This window comes from Ooceraea biroi, chromosome 1, assembly GCF_003672135.1.
Source record: "Ooceraea biroi isolate clonal line C1 chromosome 1, Obir_v5.4, whole genome shotgun sequence".
Taxonomy (NCBI): domain Eukaryota; kingdom Metazoa; phylum Arthropoda; class Insecta; order Hymenoptera; family Formicidae; genus Ooceraea; species Ooceraea biroi.
In genome coordinates, this window is record NC_039506.1 from 23950722 (window position 1) to 23974751 (window position 24030).

At 43.2% G+C, this 24030-nt stretch overlaps 1 protein-coding gene and 1 long non-coding RNA gene across 41 annotated transcripts in view; one reads left to right on the forward strand and one right to left on the reverse strand.

The window, feature by feature from the left end:
- LOC105279361 (calcium-activated potassium channel slowpoke) overlaps nt 1–24030 on the forward strand; it is an 89524-nt gene that overhangs the window by 20647 nt on the left and 44847 nt on the right. For 30 of the 40 annotated variants that reach the window (XM_011339084.3, XM_020031667.2, XM_020031668.2 and 27 more), the window contains exons 2-5: nt 8742–8803; nt 9357–9453; nt 9695–9958; nt 10448–10615. In XM_011339084.3, the coding sequence (XP_011337386.1) occupies nt 8742–8803; nt 9357–9453; nt 9695–9958; nt 10448–10615 (591 nt within the window). Of the gene's footprint in view, nt 1–8741; nt 8804–9356; nt 9454–9694; nt 9959–10447; nt 10616–17792; nt 17885–24030 lie in introns of all 40 variants that reach the window. The other 10 variants (XM_011339083.3, XM_011339082.3, XM_011339056.2 and 7 more) reach the window with 1 other exon arrangement.
- LOC105279360 lies at nt 19250–20987 on the reverse strand. The gene is made up of 2 exons (XR_003406406.1): nt 20060–20987; nt 19250–19637 (listed from the first exon to the last, which is right to left on the reverse strand). It is a non-coding gene; the product is annotated as an uncharacterized LOC105279360 (long non-coding RNA).

Below are 24030 nucleotides of genomic sequence, written 5' to 3' on the forward strand. Positions count from 1 at the left end.
TTCTTCCTTCTTCCTAACGAAAGGGGTTGCGGAGTTGTCCGGTCGCCGGCATGGTCGGCATAGTTCAAACGCAAGTTCAAACGCTCACGGATGGAGCGGAGCTGTTCCATCTCGCCCGACGTACTCGCCCTCCGTCCTCCCTCGACCCCTCGACCCCACGCTCTCGCCGTGGCCGCCCTCCGGTCGTCATCGGGTGCAGCCGCACTCCGTTAACCCGGTGACGTTCGCGCGTACAGTCAGCTGCAAGGAGAGGGATCGGGGAGGGCACAATCGATACCGGTCACGGTGATAACAGCCTTCTCCTCCTCCTCCTCCTTCTCCTCCTCTTCCTCGTTCTCCCCTTCTCTCTGTTCATCCCTCGTTCGTCCTCGGTCGTGCACACGACCGTTATCAGCTCCAGCATCACCGTCGCGCCACGAGGGAAGCTTGCCGAGATAAGTGCGGGCGAAAAAGCGCCTCTTCGACGTCCACCATCCCCCGTGGTGCCACGGGACCATCGTGCGCCATGTTACGCAAGCCTCGCTCTCGACCGCTCGAGTTGCGCGAGTGCGCAAGGCTCGTGCACGACGCTGGAGAAGAAGAAAATTGGAAGCGAGTGCCGTAGTAGAGGCGTTCTGGCACCTACACGCGCCGTGCATCACGTCGTGATTGATGAGGATCATGGCTCTCGCACGTTCTCTCCTTCTCTCTCTCTCTCTCTCTTTATTTCTCTCTCTCTCTCGACTTGGCTTATTCGTTGCGAGAGTTGCCGATGCTGACGCGGATCCGCGAACTTGTCGTGCGAGGCAAGAGGCAGAGTTATCTAAGAATATCAGGAGAATTTCGTTGAAACACAACCGAGGTATATATTAACCACCGTGATGGTCATTAGATATAATTAAGTACGGTCATCCGGTACAATCAGATATAATTAGACACACACAAGCAAGTTATCGAGAATGAAACGATCATGATTACATGTGTCCAACAGATTTTTAAAAATATCTACAAAACTTACTTGTTACTTATTTTTCAATGAGTTTTATATAATAGAAACAGGATGAAATTGAGTCTGCTCGGAAGTGGATGTTGATAAGTAGGCAATATTCATAGATTAGTCCAAGTTTGCGGAACCGTCACTTCCACCATGACAAGCTTACATACATCAACAGGAGTTTGCCGGATGTAGTTTCGACGATATTATAGTACCTCCAATAAAGTTCCTGCCTACAGAAAATTGCTGCAGAAAGTTGCGTGACTCGGGATAAGAGAGAAAGAGACAAGGCATTTAATTAAATCAACGTCGCCCGGGGATGGCAAAGTAAGCGGCTCGTTTGATTAGGGTCGCGCTAAAAGCGCGACGGCGACGTCGCCTTCGCTCGTAAGACCAGGGCAGGGTGGCGCCGAAGATGCAGCGAGGATGGCCACCCCCTACGTACGTACATGTATCCATTCGTTCGGAAACACGCTGGATCGACGTCATCTCGATTCCCGGGCGAATAGAAAAGAGGTATACCTGGGAGATCTCGCGCAGAACGTTTAAACGGGAGAGGATTCTGAGAAGCGACGAAAGAAAAAAATAAGAAATGAGGGAAGCGAAATCGGGGTGTGACGCGTGCGCTCGTACGATCCTCACAGAGATTTACACGATGCGTCACGCGGCGAATGTCGAGATATAGGTGGATATCGCGGGCATTTTGATCTGGATCAACGCGGGTGAGTCACTGCGTTATGAAGCGGTGCACTATTTTCAGCGCCGCACGCGCGTGCTGAACCGATCGCGGTTCAGGACGAGCGGAAAGAAGGATTCCTATTTTCGCTGTCGGGAGCCTTAACGTCAAGTCACCATCAGCATTCATATCAGATTTGTTTTTTTAATTTGGGGAATATATTCCTGTAGATGATTCGCGGATGAATCGCCGCGGAATTTGCAACTCGATGGAAGGTCGCGTGCTCTCGGAACGCACTTCCCAGAGCGTTGTACCAGAGAGGTATCTATTCCCGCGTCTCATATAGCTGCACAACGGGATCATAACAATCTCGCACTATTATCCGAGAAATGCATATTCGACTGACTACGCAGAATGAGTAGAACACGAGCAGGATTGTACAGTATCCGTCACCGGTACGCAGCCGGTCGTTTATGTGGTTGACAGCCATTTACCATGGCTCCTCCGTTGCTATTACGCGTGCTATACGTACGTACGTAGCAACAGGAGTCTCATTAGGACTAATTAGCTGCTGATTTGCCGCGGCAGTTAATTTGCGTTTTCGTAAATGGGAATTCCGCGTAACAATCGTCGCGCGGGCGATTAATCTCTCTTTTCTCAATTTCTTCTTAATTAAACAATTAATGAGAATCGAATGATTCCGATGGACGGCGAGCACCCGTCACCATCAATAACTGTTCTTGCTCAACGAAGTAATCCCAGGAAATAAGCGCCGTCTGCATTCTTTTCGAACGTACTTGGGAATCGATCTCGTAAAGTCGGCGCGCGAGTAGGAGTAGCAGCGCGACTGGTCAGACCATTTAACACTCGTGACAATTTAATGTGCCGGGGATATATCCGGTATATTCGTTTATACGCTGCACTTTATTATTCCCCGGGCGAAGTAATAATTTTTGCTTCACGCGCGACCCACTTTATCTATCCGTTGAATTTCTCAGAACGACGAGCGGCGGAAGTCCTCTTCGTAATGGATCTTGCGACGGATCTCGCGATGGACGGTGGTCCCGCGACGAATCCGACTCCGTCGCTCGTCTCGCCTGATGATTTTCGAGGGTGCGAAATGCGGAACCTCTCGGTGCACGGCCCTGCAAGCGTTTTCGGATGACCCAGATCCTCCATAGTGCAGCAGCAGCAACACGCTGACCGTGCTGCTGTATGCTGGAACGATGCATCCGGAGGATCCGGGCACTACGTGTGTGCCACGTATCGTACGTGCACATCTGCAGGTCATGGAAAGACGTAGCGTTCGCGAAATTGGACACGGCTCGACGGAACCCATTGCAACTTTATTTTCTTACTGAGAGGGCGAAAGAGAGATCGAGGAAAAGAGAGAAAGAGAGAGAAACGGGAAACCGCGGCGCTCGGAGAACGCGTTCATTCGACCCGGATGCACCTCCGTGGCACTGCTGAATTTTCGGCGGAACAGTCGTTTCGGCCAACGCGTTCAGGGAAGTATCCCTGAATTATTGCGTCGAGATGTTTCGCGCACTCTCTGGGAATTATCGCTTAGCGAGGCGAAGGCGAAGCACGAGGTGCACGCTTCGTTACCGCGAGCGGAGAATTATGTGCAATGAGCTCCGCGATTTTTCGAGTCGCCGTGTTGCCGGGGAACACCGAAACGGCCATGCTCTCGTGCACGTTCGGCCGATACATTTTTCAGCGGCGGTTTTCTGAAAATCAATTTGCCATGGAATGGAAACGCGCGGCGGCGAGCAGCAATGGTGACGGCAGCAAGGTAAATTCGCCTCGAGTTAAGCGAGGGTTTACAAAACGCGCCATGAGAGAATATGAAAGAGATTACCGGAAACATTATTTAACGTTCAAGCGATCGTTAATGCGAAGCAGAGTCGAACGACTCTGATTGAGCCGCGGCGAGCAATCAATCGACATATAAAAAAACGCGAGAAAATAAAACGAAGATTTTTCGTAGTAATTTTTTGTTTTTAATTGGAATATGCATGCATCGCGGGATATGGAATTTTATAGAGATCCGGTGAGAGTTGACACAAAAAATTTTTATCGCGCTGAAACTAAAGTTTGAGTACCGTGGCATGATCAGGGAGTCGTTCGCGGCGACGTCCGAGTTAACTTGTCGTAATTAGGTCCAATTATCATCTCGCGGGAGGAACTCGCTACGAAGCGAGGAAAAATAAGGTACAAAATGTGGAATATCAACGCAAAAGGATAATCTACGTTTTAAAAGTTCCAACGTCATCCCGGGGAATATGTCATATTCTTCTCGCTAGAAACACGGAATATCTGCTAAGCGGATTGTATCGTGATTTTTCTTGGTGGTTTGAGCATGACCGAGGTCCAGCGTAAAACGGCTCTGACTTCTCGGCTAACGAAGAGTTAGCCACCGGTCCGTTAATGGGAGGATAACCGCGTCGGTGGTCCGATGCTGCAACACACGCTGCTGCTGCGGCCGCTGGGCTGCTTTGCGCGTCGCGCGGTGAAATTGTTCGAAAATTTAACGAGGGAGTATCTGGAACAGAGCCAACCGGTGAAATCGATCGGCCGGCGGAGCACATAAGCTATACGTCTCTTTATTTATTCATGCTTGATGTACACATACGTGTACTGTACTGGCCGGGGTCCGGCGCGAACTCCCCGATCGACAAGTTACGGTATTTTACGTGCGTCCACCTGGTTGGCGGCGTCGACTTCGTTCGCTTTGAATTTTTCTGCGCCCCTTCCTACGTCTCCTGGCTGACAAATGGTGGCAAGCAAGAGAAAAAGAGAAAGACAGATAGAGGGAGAAAGAAACAGAGACGGAGAAGATCTGCCTCTAATGATGATCTTTATTTTTACACTCAGGGCGCTCTCTTGGCGCCGTTGCTTATCCGCGGCTCTTCCACCTAGCGGGATACTCGAACTCTCTCGGCGCAAACATAATAAAAGTTCCTCGTAAATCCCGGTACCTAGAGATCGATACCACGTCGGTTTTATACGAGCTCATCGAGCTCGGAATCGCCGATCCGTAACTTGGTTTCCCGCATGGAGTGTCTGCGGGTATCTCTGTCGCATCAGGTCGCCGCAGAGCCTTTAATAAATTTGGAAATCAGCTTCTGCATGATGGAAATTTCGATGGCACGCTATCGCGTGCCGGGATTTCTCGATTCCCGACTTTTCTGATCTCTCTACGAGTAAATTTAAAGTCGTATTCCTGTACGTATCAATATACAGATGGCAATTAATAATTTTTGCATAACGTGGTTCGTGTTGTTGTTAATCAGAACGAAGACAGCGTAAAATCGTTTTTCTTATACATAGGGCACAATGAAATTTCTCGTTTTCTCTCTCCTTGGTAAAATAGTTTTGTTACATGCGTATAACTGGGTTTATTGATTTTTCTCGCGCAGGTCACGCTGGCTGATTCACGGTAATTCAGAGTGCGTGATGAGACCACCTTCCTCCTACCTTTTCGTAACATACCTAATTCATCAGATGTACCGTAACACTTTCTACGGCGGCGATCAATGATGTTACCTACGTGTATATGCTCGGCGGTGGAAATATTTGTACCTTTTATAGCAGTATGATGGGCAGTACATCAGTATTGACAATACATGAAAGCCATTAATCGCTCGTCCTACTTTAGTTTAGTTCTTTTTGGAACGCGCTACATTACCTCGTAAGCCGCGTGAAATTGTTACAAGCTGCGATGTAACATGCACATGGCAAGCACGCGGAATGTAAAATGGAAATGTTGCATCGCATTTCAATTGCATATCTGCAGTTGACTTTTTTTTCACCCGCGATCAAACGCACTGCCGTTCTCTGCGGCAATTTCGCAGTTGTTATTAATTGCATAATAATTAATTCTCGCATTAAATATTCCACCGATTCGCGAGACGGGAGAGAGGACAGCTATTTATGTTCCGATTGCCGAGAATTGCGCAGGAATTTGTTCATGTACATACCATTAGAGAATGCGTCGGAATTGCTAATACATTTTGTTTTCTAGTTAATTAAACAAGTTAAATCACATGGTGGAATATTATGTATATTTGTACAATTCGTATGTCGCGCTGACAAGACACTATGTCGCTATATATAGCAGGCAATAAACATTAATGATTTTGCATGCAAAACAACAGATTCATCTCTGCCAAGGTAATGATATAATAATAATAATGAATGCTGAAAAGAATACTCTGCTATTTACTTAGCATCTTAAAGCGTTATTTGTCAAAATTTCCTGCTTTGTCATCACTGCGCGCTTGGAGAAAAGGAGCGCTCGTTTCGCTCGATGCGGACTTTATTATTCATGAGAGAAAGAGAGAACAGTGTCTTCGGATATTCCGCAGAACGAAAATCCCGTTCTGGAAAATGGAGAGGATCCTCGTAGAATATATCCCCGGGGACGTAAGGATGAAAATCGATGTGACGCCAGTGATTATCGCGTAGAATATCAAACGAGTTATTAGTGTGGGCCACCCGGGGAATTGTTCACGCTCGCAGACGAGGGTGGGTAAAGTAGTCCTTCGGCGAGACATCACCGCTCGATAGTTCGGCACGTGTATGATCGCGTTCGCGCGCGCGCGAGCAACCGTTTATCAATTTGCCGTAACGGTCGTTAGGAGCACGACAGGTTTGATAAGGACTTAAATCAATGACGCGAGGGTTCGTTGGCCCGCTCACTCCCTTGCTCGCACGCTCGCTCGCGCGCCCACGGGGGTGAGTCGCGCCGGACCGGATTGCGCTTCTTATTACGGTCTTTAACGCGACGCGATAACCCTGAACTTTAAAGCTCGCGTTGCTCGTCGGCCCCGACACGGAAACGCGAGCTCTTTCGCGCGGCTTTGCGGCTACGGTCCGCACGCGCGTACAGCCGGTTAAAAATAATTCCGAAACGCGAAAAGGTGCATCGTGAGCGAGCGCGCGATTCTGGGCGCATCGCACTCGGATTCATGAGGCTCCGAGATTATTTTCTTTTTTTCACTTCCTGTGTTCTTTCTCTCTTTTTCCTCTAATTTCCTCTAAGTTTGACCGATGCCTCCCATAATCGTGTCGTCTGTTTGGCATTATAGTCAGCTGCTCGCTTGCTTTTTTCACCACTTATGCTCTCCTCTCGTGCTCTTCTCTTTCTCTCATAGCCACTTCTCCGGTCTCTTCTCCACTTCCTCACTCTCCGCCGAGGGCCGCACCTACTGTCTATTTTCGCGCGCTGACTATGTATAGGGGGTTCGTTCTCGTGAGACCGACGGTGTCAGGAATATCACGTTGGTATGCTAGTTAGATCCCGCATCTCTCTTTTTCCTTTCTCTCTTCCTTTCTCTTTTCCTTCTCTGCCTCTCTCTCCCTCGCTTTGTCCCTCCTGCCCTTTCCGCTCCTCGCATTTAGTTCACACACCGAAGTATACCTTCTCCCTTTAAGCGGCCTCGCGAAGACTCACGAGCGATACGCTCTGCTATACGCACAAAGTAGTTGTAAAGTAGACTGATAGCGGAGATATTACACGGGCTACTCTTCGAGACGCCTCTGGAAAATTGTCTTTCTTTGATCGTTTTTTGAAGAGACGCCATAGAGATGATACGCTGATGCGGTAAAACATGCAAAGTAGAACATTGTCCAATGCCTTTTGTTCAACGTTCGCGTTCTGGCAATCTGTAAAGGAACAAGTTCGATTCATTATCGATTCGTGCAAAAGAGAATAATTATTAAAATATGAATAAATACATTGGAAAAAATATATAAATATATAAATGGATTAGTATTTTACATGACCAAATCACTTGTTAATTTTTCCATGAGACGTCACATGTGTACGTTTTTCGATTCAATAATTTATCGATGATTCGTCGAAATGATTTGTTGAATTATCGTTTTAACTATCCTTTTCACGTGGAAATATAAAGATTGTTCAATAGACTCGCGATCCCATATATGCGGGACGCTTATCGATCTCGTGTCGCGCGCACACATCGCGTGCTTACATAATTGCATACGATAATTGATGTCGGCCTTAGCCATTGTTTACAATGATTATACGGGAGTGGGTTTGCTTGCGCGCAACTCCCACAATTCCATACCTGATGAGAGAGAGAAGCACATACATTTTTCACTCGTGAGATGGAACGAGATAAATTCTGGATTTACATCGTGTCGCTTTGGTCGAGTCGTGCAAACCGCGTGTTTTATTCGCACGTTAAACAACAACGAAATACCGCGAGTTGAAATTTTCTGTTCGTTTACTCGTTTTCCTGTTGCATATTTATTCTTTTTTTTTTCATGCGCGAAATTGTCCAGCGGCGTTGCATTCTGATTACTCCCCGCGTAGCGTTATTAACCGTCGCGTATTGTTTGACATCTCGATTCGCCGCCACACGATCGCAAATATCTCCAATCAATAACGGCCGACAGACGTTAACGGATTGTCGTGGACTCCACGCGAATTATATCGTGGTCCTGCACCCCCTTCCCTCCCTTCCATCCCGCCGGTTTAATTAACCGCTTGTCTTTCGGTACGGCGATGGTAATCAGTACCAGTCGCTTAACGAGGGACTTAATCGGGTCATTAGCGCGTTTGTTCGCGAGAATTTGCGCAACTTTCGAGTCGCGCCGTTCCGTTGCACGAGGAGTAATTTGACTTTATAGCACGATCGTTAATATCGTCGGTAACCACGGTGCTTCGACACTGTGCCGTGGCCGAGCACGACTCTGTCGCTTTAGCTACCATGTCATAAACGTTACTTCACATTTGCTGACAGCTATTGGCCGGACTTCACGCCGTTCTGCGTGCCGTATCGGAAATAAAGAGATATTGCGGTCCAACGAAAATATTTGCAGGAATAACAACGTGCGAAGCGCTCATTCGAGTGCACGAGCTCTCGTCGATTATCACGTCGCGCGACTGTGATTGTATTATATTACAATGCGATTGTTTAAAACTGCGGGAAGACAATCATATCTTTTCCGGATATTATTAAAATTGATAAAATAATTAAATATTAATTTTTATCTGTATATTTCATAGTACCTACAGCTGTTTAACGAATGTTTCACGTTATGCTTCATTTTTTGTTTCAGGTGGTGTTAGTTTTCATTCTCAGTATAGCATCGCTTATAATATACTTCATCGATGCCTCCAGGTGAGTTTAAAGATTTTGTATCGTGCGATATTATGCAAATTAATAATGATATTTTATGGCTTTTTCTTTTTTTAATTAAGAATATTTGACGAATTAATAATCGCTGGTGTAACAAGTTGCCTCACAATAATAATAAGTGCTATAGATTACAAGCTCATATATAGATTATAGTATTTATACGCATATTACTTATATACATACATATTACTTTAATTCTATGTAATATTACTAATTAATTTAATTTTTTTGTTTAACATATAAACGTTTAACATATAAATATATAAAAATGTATGTTGAATCCGATTAATTGACAGATAAACGAAGTGGCAGTTGTTTATCCAGCGGGCGCTTGCATTATCTGCATGCATAAATTAAGTAGATAACTTTGGCTCACACGGTGGGCTCAACGGCGGGAAAAATGTCAGGCAAGGGGTTAACCGCTGCTATTTTAAGTCGCTCTTGCAAGCTTTCTTCTTTTAAAGATTGAGAACTCTACGAGAGTTCATAAGAGGTGCTGACCTAACATCCGTAATCTCATGCTTTTATGTTACAGCGAAGAGGTGGAGCGTTGCCAGAAGTGGAGCAACAACATTACTCAGCAGATAGACTTAGCTTTCAATATATTTTTTATGGTCTACTTTTTTATACGCGTAAGTAAGACCGTCCATTCCATTTCGTTCTCGATCAAACTTTCTATTATACGATATTAAAAACGTTGAGTAAAATGTCAGCAACTTGAGAACTCCAAGTAATATACTCATTTTTGCTTGCATCCTAAAAAGTCTGTTTACTGAAAAGTTTTTCGAGCGATCTCCCGCAAAGCGTAATGCAGTAGTATTCGATTTATTCGAGCGTACTGACCTAACTTGTTCCTCGCACACATTCTCCTAGTTTATCGCCGCCAGTGACAAGCTGTGGTTCATGCTGGAGATGTATTCGTTCGTGGACTACTTTACGATACCACCGTCCTTCGTGTCGATATATCTCGATCGGACGTGGATCGGACTGAGGTTCCTCCGAGCCCTACGACTGATGACGGTCCCTGACATCCTCCAGTACCTCAACATTCTAAAGACATCGAGCTCTATTCGTCTCGCCCAACTCGTATCCATCTTCATCTCCGTCTGGTTGACCGCTGCTGGCATCATTCATTTGGTGAGATTATTTTCTTTGTATGCAATATATTAAATGCTGCATGTATCACCGATATCGCGTTAATTACCGGGAATTGTTGATCCATTAATTACGCAGGAATTATTCTATTAATTATTAAATTGGCGCGAATTAAATTTCCAATATAAAAAATCGAGATATTTACTTCCTTTAAAAAAATTTCTTATATTGCATTTTGGTATTATGAAAGAGACGAGACATGTATTATTATTAAACATTTATCAGATGCAACTTTACTAAATTTTCAATAAAAGGAGCCTTTACATAATCTTATATTACTACTCGATGATATATTTCATGATTCTCACATTTCCCGGGGGACACCATAGAAATCCGCGGGATACGCGTCCCGTTTATACCATTGTGAGACAGTAAAAGCTTATGATTATGACCCACCGATATAAACCGCAATTCACTCCCGACTACTCGCGCGGCGGACGATCCTGAAATGTAATAATATGGTGCCCGCAGCTTGAAAACTCAGGGGACCCTTTCGAGTTCGTGAACCCGCAACAGCTTTCGTACTGGACCTGCGTGTACTTTCTGATTGTGACGATGTCCACGGTAGGATATGGCGACGTTTACTGCCAGACGGTTCTCGGCCGCACATTCCTAGTATTTTTTCTACTCGTCGGTTTGGTAAGTTATCCCTTATATATCTATTTTTCAAATGCAGTATATAACCGAATTGACTTTGTTTTACATCGCGATCAAAAAGGGGAGGCTTCTCTAATACCGTGCGCGATATGTTCTCCAAAACCGCATCCCTAGTTTAACGCACCGTCGATCGGCGGTTCTTCCATTCTGATTTGATTGCTTCATAAAAAAGAAAGCATCGTTTGTATATAAAAAGACAGCCTTCTCTACGGATATCTACATAATTAAAAGAATAAATCAAACTTTTTCTTTCTACAGAAATATTGCTTGCTTTGCTTTCTTTTTCGTGACTGCAACCCTTTGCGCAAAGCGTATGAACTTTACGAAACGCACGACGATCAACTCTCTTCGTCGGATTTGCCTTCACCGTTACAAATGCGGAGGAAAATAAAAATTCTGCGAAACTTAAGCCTCTTTGGCTGCATCCACGCGGAGTAATAATCTTTTCTCTACTATCGTTCTCCCCCGATTTTACATCTAGAGAAATCGAGGATTGATTCGTCCTTCTCGGATCTAGCGTATCTGCCTTCCTTCATCCCGAAAGATCCCGAGATATTGTCGCGGATGCCGCTTGCTCCGTTCGCGCGTTGCGCTTCGCACAAGCTCGTTTCACCAAAGCGGAGTCGCCGGCTCGTCGGTTCTTCTGCCAAAGCATATCAGAACGGAAGGATTGGCGAGACGAACGACGGTGCGAGATTTACGTGTCCTCCGAGTCGCGAGACGGTGAATATTTCGAGTGCACGCGGTGTCCTCCGGCCGTTGATCTTCTCGCGTCCCGGAAGGCGCCGGGAACGGATTTGCAGCGAGTGTTTTAGCGCTCATCCGCGCGGAATCTCTTTCCGTCAGGTTCCGGAACTGGTACCTCGCTACATCGCAGGCTCCGTCGTTGAAAGACGGTGTTTTCAAGCGCGCAAAGTCGCATTTCTTTAACTTCATCTTCTGTAATTCTGCCCTTCTGACAATTACGTCATTCGTGGGCTCGAGAGATTTTAACGTGAACTTCTCACGAATGCGACGTTTTGTGGCTTAAAGCTTTCGTATGTCGAATACTGGTTACACTCAAACGTCATTTGAATAATAATGCAACTGCTTTGATCTCTCCGCGAGACGTGGAACTTCAAGAGCGTGCGCGCGTGCGTTCTCTGAATGGACGTACCTGGTTGCCGCACGAATTCATCACATTTCTCATACTTTCCAGTTTCGTGACCCGGGATAAAGGGAGACGCGACCGTGTTCCGCCGCTGAAACAAGCGCTTTCGTTTAGTGTCACGCGAAAATGGTTTTTTGGGGCAGAAATCAACGGCGGAGGACGCCCGGCGCCGCTCGTTACGTCAAATCGATCGATCCGTTCGGACGGCGATGCGCGCATTGCTGCGAACGTGTACCATTATGCGTGTGTCCGTGTGCGTGTACGGTTTATCGATCGTTCACGCGAACCTTGCGTACACGGTCGACTTGCTCGGGGATAACATCCCCGTTCTCCTCGGGGTTTCCTCCAAGAGAGAGAGATGCGTTGCACTTTCCTCTCGCTCGAACGCGAGCATCGCCGTTTGAACGTTCGTCAAACGCGCCGCATCCACGCTAACGTTTGTTCCGCAGCTCGATGCTAAAGTATGCGTAAATTACGTTGATTACGAACGAGCCGGGAAGGCAAAATCCCAAAGTACAACCGACAAATACGTGAATTTGTTGTGCAGCATTGGTTTCTTTCCCATCGCGTGTAAAGGCTGCGATTGTACCAGCCGGAGCAACGACTTTGAAACGATTTTGTTTTTATTAAGTAGGACATACGTGATTCATAATTGTAGATATCAAGCGCGAGATATAATTGCATTTATTTACTACTTACTTTGCATTCTCGTCGCCAGTTGAGCCTTTTATCGCGACACGGCAATGTAAAGAGACTTAACATAAGTCACCAGGCAAGCTTTACTTCTTATCTCGTGCGCCGCTCAAACTTGTGTAAAATATGCCCCTCGCTTCCTGTACAAATTGCATTTTCATACTCCGGAGCATCTCGAAAAATTGCTATCGCCGCGCGAGGCAGTTCGCGGTAGCTTCAACCGCGACCACACGAAACTTTCAGCTAAAACGACGACGGAACAGACGAAAAAGGACAAAGATACTAGCTAGCCTACCGCTTTATATCTCTGCAATGTATCATGCGGCTGTCGGAACCGTCGTGACATTTCAGATCGCTCTGCTGAGAGAAAGTATATTCATTTTTACGTCATTACAAAACAGTCGTCCAGTTTAGAGACTTAAAGACTTGGAACAAGACCAAGTTGAAAAGTCCTATTTACATAAGTAATTTTTTGATGCGTACTTAAAAGTGACCGTAAACGCAATATTAGCTCCAGTTGGAGATACGAAACTCGGATTTCGACAGCGACTTCACATGATTTTCGTACTTCTATGTCTCGCTCTGTAATCGAAAGAGAGAAAGACTTCACCCTTACAACGTAGATTGTTAGAATGCGTAGATATCGCTCCGAGTATCTGTTGAATAATACAAAATTTGTAGCTCTATTTCAAGGTTAATCATGACTTGAGAACTTGCTAGCTTAAGGCGAGCTTGAGGTATAAACTTGGAGAGCCTCGACGCGAAGATCGAGAGACTGAAATCCGTTTCAGCAGTTCGTTATTCGTTCTATTAGCGATCATTTCCATACGGATATCAGTCGAGGTTTTTGGCTTGTTAAATTTCCAGCGCGATTATTACCTTTGCTCGATGTTATCGATGATCGTATGGATAATGGATAAATGTAATTTGCAAAAACGATGCATTGTGTGCGGCATTTAGCGTAGAAATATTTCGCTCGTACCGTATCGTATTTCCCCTCGAATTAATTCGCGAGCGATCGATTCCGGTGTTACGCGAAATGGTGAAACAGATAATTACGGTGATACGTATTTGTACAACACATTGTAGATATCGCATATATTTTACTACTTCCTTTCTCTCTGTCTCTCTATCTATCTATCTCTCTATCTGTCTATCTATCTACTTATCTATCTATTTCTGTCTGTCTCTATCTTTCTTATAGCTTAAATTGATTCTACGAATTTTGCTACAGCCATTTGTCTATCTTTTTTCTTCAATCGGAGAATCACTTGTAGCTAATAGCGACGAATCGGTCGCATACCGATTGAATCGATTCGGCTTGTCATGCTGCGAATGCTGCAGTATATGCTGCGACCTCATCTCTTGATAATATTAACGAGCATCGGAAGGACTTTGATTAAGGAGCCTCGAAACTCTTGCAGCGACGGAACTCCCTTAATTATCGTTTCACATTATCAAAACCGCGCGATGGAAACGCGTGTAAAGCACTTGCTCATTACGAGAAAAGTGATTACTGAAAAAAGTCGCGCACTCGTTTCAATCTTACGCACCTTCGCATAATTGAACGATTAAAAAAAATAGAAGGATTGTCTCTAGCCATTCTTTGCAACTGAAACTTACAAGGGTGGATTGAATGATTGCGCTTTGAAACGAGAAGCCTGAAAGGCGAGCGAAAGGTGGAGATTTTCACGGAATTTTCGCGGGACCGCGATCAAGATGATAGCTTCTCGACGCGATGCGATAACACTCAATCGAACGAGTGCCGTGCGAAGTTCAAAAGCACGAGGAGGCCGTGAAAGGGTTCGCTGAGAATCTCGCGCTGCCCATCCGGCACCGATCCGTCCATCTACAGCCAGAAGATTCGAGGTTCTCGCTATTATCATCACGCAAGTCTTTTTGTACGAACTTTCTGCGGTGTTCTCGATCAATGGTGTCTCTGTGCGCTTCTCTTATCCGTCATACTCTGTCTATATGTGTGTTTCCTTGCGACGCTGACACGCTGCTGGCACATTACGACGATGCAATATCATTCTGGAAACCTTATTTTCCGCTTGAAACCTTATTTTCTGAATTTGTCGAGCGTGGTAGCACCGCTTGCGATACTTTCAGTAACGAGTTCCGGTGACCAACGACAACTGCGAGGCCTCATCGATACAGCAACGCGCGTCCGCTTTGTATTACCGGAGTATCCGCTTGCCTCTGCGCAACAGAGACGGCGAAAGCTACAAGTGATATAATTTTATTGTATTGCGGGGCGGAAGAAAAGGGAAACGCGCCACTTCGCCTCTCTATCGATCTCAAGTGGCGCGTTGCAAACTTTGTTAGAGAACAATCATCTCAGACCGAGTACCTGCGCGATTAACTTGGAAAGTTCGCCTCAAATTAGCGGGTTTCGGATTATCGGAAACGGAAAAATTCAGTTGAGTTGTTTTTGCGAAGTAGAGACGGAGTGAAGATTCCTCCTTTCATCTTCAAACGTTTTAACATAATTTGTAACGTAAGAAGTTTGGTATCTCGATCTGTTGTTGGGGATGCTGCAGCAAAAAGCGCTACGTGTAGTGCCTGTTATTACGTTTGCGCGTTGCACCAAGAGAAGAGGTTTGTAACCGAATCGTCCAAGTCTCGTCCCGATTAGTCATGTTCAGTCGGGAATGAAAAATTACGTCCTCGTAACATTTAAAGGCGAGGTTCTTTTGGAACACTCTCAAAGCGCCTTGGCACTCGTTTGAAAGTATGATATCACGTGTCTCCTTCTCTATTCGGTGCGCGAAAACTGCTTTTAACCGAATCTAGTATATTTCGCAGACGCGTAGCGAGTCTCTGAAATTAGACGACGACGCGCAATCGTAAATCAAATGAGCACGGGCTCGAGCTCGAAGATCGGTAAAATCTCTCGGCTCGTCGTGTTCGGCGCCCAACAGCGAGATAGAAATGGAGTTGCACGTTGTCTCCGAAGAAAGGAAAGCTACGTGTTGTTTCAGGATCACTCGGGGTTAAAGAAACTGCATTCAATGTTGTAATGTGCTTTCAGATAAATCGACATGTTCCGCAAACGCTCGAACATGTTTTATAATACAATTGCGGATGCATTTATCGCTGCAGGAAAATATATAGAACTTTTTACATTTACAGAATTTTATTTATAAATCATGAATTATTAAGAAAGTTCAATCATGAATTATTAAGAAAATTGTCATTATCTTTATAAATATCTACAGCAGCTATTCGGTTACAAACTTTAGATCTGCAAAGACATTAATTTCGTTGACGTATCTCGCGGATTAAATATACATTTTCCGAGTACTGCAATCTCAGATTAAAATCTCAACTCTGCTCCGACTGTCGTTCAAATTCTGCACACAAGTACTCGCGATACTCTTTCCGTTACTGTTATATTTCAAAAATTCTGAATTAATATCTCACTTGCCTAATTCCAGAACACGTGATTCTTGCTAAAGAAAGAACTTCCGAGTTCTGGAGATGAGTGAGTTCTCACTTCGTTGCATATGCTCATCGCTCGTCGGCGAAACGATCGTTGTACAATTACATACTGCTTCGCCATGCTACACTTCGCAGGACATGTATTGCTGGCTGTTTCTCGGGAGCGTGCATCACGCCAAACGCAAAAGGGCGTCGACACCCCTGTTCCCTCGCTGTTCTGTCTCTTACGATGTATGATTTCGTTGATCGCAGTGTCTTTAGTTGCCTAAGTATATCCACAAAGCACCGCGATCAGTTACCTGGTCGTGGATCGCTATATTGGTGCCCGTATCAGTGGAGAATTACGTGGCCGCGACATGACACGGTTTTGTCGATCGTTCACGATGGCTCGTATCTTGCTCACAGTATCCGCCATTGTAGACAGTTTACATAATAGTGCTTCTCCTCAACCTTACACATGCACGATATAAAATCGATTTATCGTACCACCTCTCTGCTTTCGTTCATCCAAAGGAGTCGCTTGCGTCTTTTTCACACCTGTGCTTCTTTTGTACATAATTGCTGACTATATAAGTTATATTTTCTCCTATATTACTTGACATCTCTTATTGTTAGTGTTTTCTTAGTAATATTTATTTTATGGGCAAAAGGCAGAACTGTGCAAGATCAATATCAAACTTTGTCATTATTTCATTTGGCGAAACCAGTATTTTTAAATTCTACTAGAGACTCGCGATGAGTTTTTGTTAATTAAGTCGAATGAATAATATAAGTATATTGATTCTGCAAGATAGTTATCTTGGTAGTTTACTGATTACAAAGATTAGAAGTGCATGGATTCATTGGGAAATTAAAAACACTGATTTTAATGTTTAATGGAAATATATTTCTGCTATTTCCCATAATTTCTATTTATAATTTTCTCTCTTGCTTACTGTACTGCGCTTCTACCTATGTGTTCACGTATTATTATTACTATATACTGCACACATAAAACATATACACCGAACGATTCTGTATGATTACAACAAAATCTTCGTTATGTAAGTATATCGATGTATAATATAACAACAATGAAACTTGTAGTATAAAATAGTACTGTGATAGAAAATATTTCGCTATGATCACATTGAACATGGCTCAAAATCGACTTTGATCTGTTTTACGCGATTTCTACCCACAAAGAACGATGATTATTGCGACACAAATCACGTGTCGTAATTCAACAGCTATTTAAAATTTTTATATAAAAATTTCACGTCAAGAATAAATATATTAATGCCGTCTAAATTATTCCGAACAGTTTGACATTTTTCTCGGAATTAATGCGGATTCGCGCAACACGTTTACCGTGGAGATTCGAATTTCGCATTTAATACATTCCGCCGGTGCAATATCGCGAGCGAAAAGAGCAGAGTCGGTTTGTCGCCGTTACCGCGCCGGAATTCAGCCCCGATGGGTCCCGTTGGCACGATTATCGGCAAACTAACCTTTCTTGATACCATACGTTCCGTTCCACGTGCACATCGATCCAGGTTACGGTGTCAGCCAGGATCGTCAATATGTCCGGTTATTCACGTCGACAATCAAGCACACACGCGTACACGAGACATAAAATAAAGATGGTCGCTCCTCAGCCGCATTTTTCCACTCTCCCCATCCATATTTTCCCGTCCACCCCGTTTTCACCCTCGTTTCATCCCGATGCGACACACGCACTTTACTTACGCCAATACGATGCGGAAGCACTGCCCCGCTAGACCCGCAAAACCGTGCATAGCTGACCCAGTTTGCTCTACCACCACCCACTCCCTCTTCCGTATCATTCCGTAGTCGCATAGTGTTTTTCCAGTTATAATTTTGTATTTGCAGGCCATTTTTGCTAGTAGCATACCCGAGATAATAGAGCTCGTAGGCAATAGGTCCAAGTACAGCGGCGAGTACAAGCGGGAGCATGGAAAGAGGTATTACCAACAAATTTACGATCCTGCAGTCCTTTGTCTTTCATTTCTTAATTTTACATACTTTTTCTTTCAGTTATGTATGTGTATATTAATTATTTATATTTAAATTACTCGTAAGGTGATTAACGAGCGTGTAACAAACATTCGCACGCATACAAACACACCCGCGATAACATTCAAGTGATCATCGTTCGATCATGGTTCCACGTCAATGTGGCGAGTCCTCGCAGATTCGAGGATCGGATGACGAATGCATGAAAATTTACAACAATCCGAAGCATACATGTATCGCGTGCGTGGTATAATCGTCGTTGGCATTCCCTTTCGTTTCCCAATGAATCAAACGGGCACTCTCGTCCACGGTGAAAGGTCGAAACGATGTGAAGGGGGATAGAGGGCTACGTGAAATTCCCGGGATCAAGAATCCCGATATCCGGTCGCCGCGTTTTCCATCGCTCGAAACCACCCCGAATCAACGCCATTCGGTTTCACTTCCGCGTGATGGGAAACGTAATTGAAACGTATAGATGAGCTTTATATAAAATTATAACGCAAGTACGCGTTGTTTCTTCTTTTAATCATATTTTCCATTTGCCGTCTGTAAGATTAATTAAATTCAGAAATTTCCGCACACGGAATTCTGCGAAAATGCAATCGTTCCTTCGCGATTACGAGAACGGTATTTTTTCCATTTCGAAAATCACTTCGAACAGATCCATTTTGTTCGACTGAATTCTCGTGAATTCTTATTAATACTGTTCTGAAAATAAGAGATGGGCGTACCGCGGATTCCATCCTCTCGCGATTCGCGAAGAGATATGCCAGCCAATCGTTGTGAAATGAGCGTATCGATTTTATTATTATCATACCGTGGAGACGGAGGCTGTTCCAGCCAGGCGGCCAAGTAAATGTTGAGCCATCTGCGGCAATCGGAAGCGGATCTTTTCTGGTATCGGTTCAACTGGCCGAGTTAAAGTCGATAAAACACAGCTGCGGCGTGAATCGGCACCCTCTTGCGCGCGATCATTAACGCCAACATCATTATCTCTCCAGCCTCTCGTGCTCGCACGCTTTCGAGATTGATTCGTGTTCGTCGAAGAGGCTCTCGATGAGAGTTAACTTTCACTGTGGACTAACGCCTCAGCTCCCGATCGTTTTCACTGGCAAGCGTTCGCGAGATCAGGACGATCGAGTGATTAATTAGAGCACGTGATTGCATTCTGATGAATTCGACGACCTTTCATCGTGCGACGGCGAGTTGACCGGAAGGGTAAAAGTCGACGGCGTAGACTGCGTCTAACAATAAGTTCAAAGTGACGAGAGCAGCAGCTGTGCTTAGTAAGTTCGTCTGATGCATGCATCTTGTACTATCGATCAAAGTGGTTTTTTATATCGTGTAATGATTATCGCTCACAACTTATACAGCACGAAGGAACACGAAGAGCATTCGCATTCGTATTAACACACGTAACACATAAGATGAAATATGCATCACAAGATGACGCGCAAGCGGGAGCAGCTTGATGGAACTCGAATTGCATTCTCTTACGTTCTCGCAGGTCTGATAACATTTTCAAGTTCCAAGCGACTAATTGGAAGTGGATTGAAAAAGATTCTTGTGAAATAATTACTTGGATAGCTGTTCGACATCCTGTCAAGTTGCCTCCGTCATTAAATTAATCATCATTTATCGAAAGCAGAGTTCTTTGCACAAGACACATGGTTTGCCACTTTAGTCTGCTACCTTTAATGTCTGGAACAGAAATACAACATTTTATCTTTATATATACTGCACACTGTTAGACTGAGATATCGGTGATGATTTGACATGCATTTTGACGTGCATTTTATTCTTTGATTATTTATATTACTCAATATAATTATAATACGCCGATATATATATTTAAATCAAATCATGCAAAACAATACCGATCAATTATCAATTGATAACTTAACACAAAAACAGAGATAAACATAATTTCTATGACCCGATTAATTAATTTTATCTGATCAAGCATCAATCATCTTGCATGATTTGAATATCTGTTTTACACTTAGAAAGTTACGTAATACGTCTACACCTGATCACATTATTGCACAACCGATCTCTGTGTAGTGTGCAGGGCACACTAGACAGGATTTTATTTATTTTTCCGGTATTTTCTAGATAATTACCGGCTATTCTGCAGTCCCCTGATTTAAACAAAGTGATGTTCCCCTGCACTTATTCCGAGAATAGGCGAGCTGCGTTATTAGCAATCAACCTTAATTAACCTTAATTCGGAATTGTCGGTATTACACGCCACGATAGCGCCTGCATGCAGTTAAATTGATTTTTATGACACTTAACGCGCATAACATTACGCATTGCGATGGCACTTGTCCTTCCGGCCTAATGAGAGATACGTGGAATTAATTGACGCTAATTAACCAGCGACTAACTACCGGAAATTGTCAGTTATGTAAATAAATGGCACGTTTGTAGAATGAGGAACTAACGGCACTGCGTTTTATGATGATAGTGATCGAGTAACACGCGTCATCTCGCAAGAATACTGCGACGTATTGTTGCTCCTGGCTCGCTATGAAACACTTGATCTCTTTATAGGAAGCTGTGCAGCATTAATCCATCAGACACGCACAATTTGCATCAACAATTTACGTGCTAACACGCAATTCCGTAATTCGACATGATGTAATATTCCGCTCGGACGTGTTTAGCACATTCGCATGATTGTATTTGACGCTGACGAATTTGTCGATCCTGGGAAATCGACGCTTGGCTAGGGTTCATAATTGATTCTGGTCTTCATTCTGTCTGCTTGAATGATGGTAGTTTTGAATGCAGCACTAGTCTTCCCGTTACACATGCAGGATGTATTGCATTTTTTTGAAACCTCTTAAACCTTGTCTTAGCGAGAACTAAATGATTTCGAACGAATCAAGGTCGTGGTGTCCAAAAGAATAATTGATAAACGGAAGAATACATCAATTAAGACAATTCTATCGCGCTATACGAAAGTATTTCGAAACTACTTATCCTTTTTTTATATGTACAAATATACAGGGTGAGGCACCTAAAACAGGCCACCTGAATATCTCGGCTGTTATTGGTGATAGAAAAAAATGTGTCAGACCAAACTTGCATGGTTTCGAGGGACACATAATTTGTTCTAAATAGCTTTTTATTAGGTGGACGCGTAGAGGTCATATGAAGGTCAACTTCGTTTTTTTAAATGGTATGATATGTTTTTTTACGTACCATCTAGTAGAGCGTTTGAAGATGCGCACATTGATCTACGGGTCAAAATCATTCAGGATTTTATTTATTTTTCCGGTATTTTCTAGATAATTACCGGCTATTTTGCAGTCCCCTGATTTAAGCAAAGTGATGTTCCCCTGCACTTATTCCGAGAATAGGCGAGCTGCGTTATTAGCAATCAACCTTAATTACTCGGAATTGTCGGTATTACACGCCACGATATTCAAGGTCACTGAAGGCCAACTGCAAGGGAAAATAATTTACTTTATATTGCCTAGAGTTCTCTGCTATTAAAAATACTGTAAACTCAGAAATGAAAAAGTTCTAGCCCTTAGAAATTTTTTCTTTTTCCGAGAAGTTCTGAGTTGTTGAAATCATTATTTTTTATATTGCCTAGAGTTCTCTGCTATTGAAAATACCGTAAATTCGGAAATGAAAAAGTTCTAGCCCGTAGAAATTTTTTCTTTTCCGAGTTCTGAGTTGATGATATCATTATTTCTTATATTGCCTAGAGTTCTCTGCTATTGAAAATACGTAAATTCAGAAATGAAAAAGTTCTCGAGTTTAAAATTTTTTCTTCTCAGAGGAGTTCTGAGTTGATGATATTATTATTTTTTATATTGCCTAGAGTTCTCTGCTATTGAAAATACCGTAAACTTGGAAATGAAAAAGTTCTAGCCCTTAGAAATTTTTTCTTTTCCGAGAAGTTCTGAGTTGTTCATATCATTATTTCTTATATTGCCTAGAGTTCTCTGCTATTGAAAATACCGTAAACTCAGAAATTAAAAAGTTCTAGCACTTAGAAATTTTAGCCTTCAGTGACCTTGAATGATTTTGACCCGTAGATCAATATGTGCATCTTCAAACGCTCTACTAGATGGTACGTAAAAAAACATATCATACCATTTAAAAAAACGAAGTTGACCTTCATATGACCTCTACGCGTCCACCTAATAAAAAGCTATTTAGAACAAATTATGTGTCCCTCGAAACCATGCAAGTTTGGTCTGACACATTTTTTTCTATCACCAATAACAGCCGAGATATTCAGGTGGCCTGTTTTAGGTGCCTCACCCTGTATATACAGGGTGGTCCACTTAAATCGATCATCTTAGATATTTCACTTGTTTTTGATAATACAAAAAAATGTCTAAGGAAAAAGTTGCACCGTTCGAAGGGGCTATCATGATGACAGAACAAAAAGTTTTTCAAGGCTATTTTTTTCGGAGATTCAAAGGTCAAGATAATTTTTTTAAATGGAACTACATATTTTTGTTTGCGCAATTTTATAGCCAACATCGAGAGGAGTTCAGCGACCTATGACAACATGACCTTTAAATGATCTTGAACGTGGGAAACAGAAAAATCAAACTTTATGCTCTTCAACACAAAAATTTATTTAAGGAGGTGTTAGAAATGATGTCCTCCGACTTCAATACATTTTCTAAGGCTCCATGGACGTTCTACTTATCGAAGCCACCTTAGATTTTCGACGGTCCAATAGTTCATATTTCTTCTATTTACTTGTCCATGGTTAGTGAACATTGATTCATCGGTAAACACTCTCATGTTCTGGAATTCAATGGAATGTAAGATTGAAATAATTCCATACATGTATTGTGTGCGTGTGTGTATGTGTATGTAAATATTTATGATCGTGAAATGCTTTCACAGTTCAGTTCATTTCCTGAGCTTCTCGATATCAGAGTTTAAATATGACTGATTATACGAAAGAGGAAAAAATAGAAATGCTTCTTATTTACGGTGAAAGCGGAAGAAGCTCTACAGAGGCGCAGAGAATGTACGGCCAAAGATATCCTGAAAAGCGTTTACCGTCTCGCGCTGCTTTTGACCGTCTTATTAAAACATTTCGTGAAACTGGAAGTGTTTGTTCACGTAAGAAAATGCGACCTCGTTTGCAAACTAATGAACCAGCAGAAGTTACTGTTTTGGCTGCAGTGGCAAATAATCCACATATCAGTTCTCGACAAATACAAAGAAATACTGGTATTCCAAGACAAGTGTTTTACGCATTCCTAAATGCCACTCATTTCATCCATATCACATTGCATTGCATCAAGAACTTCATGGAAATGATTTTATTAATCGAATAGAATTTTGTCAATGGGCGCTACAACAGTTGGAGGTCAATGAATTCTTTTTCAACAGAATATTGTTTACCGATGAATCAACTTTCACTAACCATGGACAAGTAAATAGAAGAAATATGCACTATTGGTCCGTTGAAAATCCAAGGTGGCTTTGACAAGTAGAACATCAACGTCCATGGAGTTTTAATGTATGGTATGGTGTTTTACACAATCGAATCATTGGCCCTTTCTTTATTGATGGTACATTAAATGGTTAAAAATATGCTGATTTTTTGTCCCAACAATTACCAAACTTATTGGAAGAGGTGCCGTTAGAAACTCGTTTACAAATGTGGTATCAGCCTGATGGTTGTCCGGCTCATAACGCACGTGTTGCACGTACAGTTTTACACGAAATGTTTCCGGAACGCTGGATAGAAAGAGGAGGACATATCAGTTGGCCAGCACGTTCTCCTGATTTGAATCCTTTAGACTTTTTTGTGGGGAATGTTAAAGAACACTGTTTACAATGATGTACCAACTACACAAGAGAACATGAGAGAGCGCATTTTGAATGCATGTGCTAATATAAATTCAGAAATGATAGAAAGGGTAAGAGTATCATTTGTGCATCGTATTAGAAAATGTATTGAAGTCGGAGGACATCATTTCGAACACCTCCTTAAATAAATTTTTGTGTTGAAGAGCGTAAAGTTTGATTTTTCTGTTTCCCGCGTTCAAGATCATTTAAAGGTCATGTTATCATAGGTCGCTGAACTCCTCTCGATGTTGGC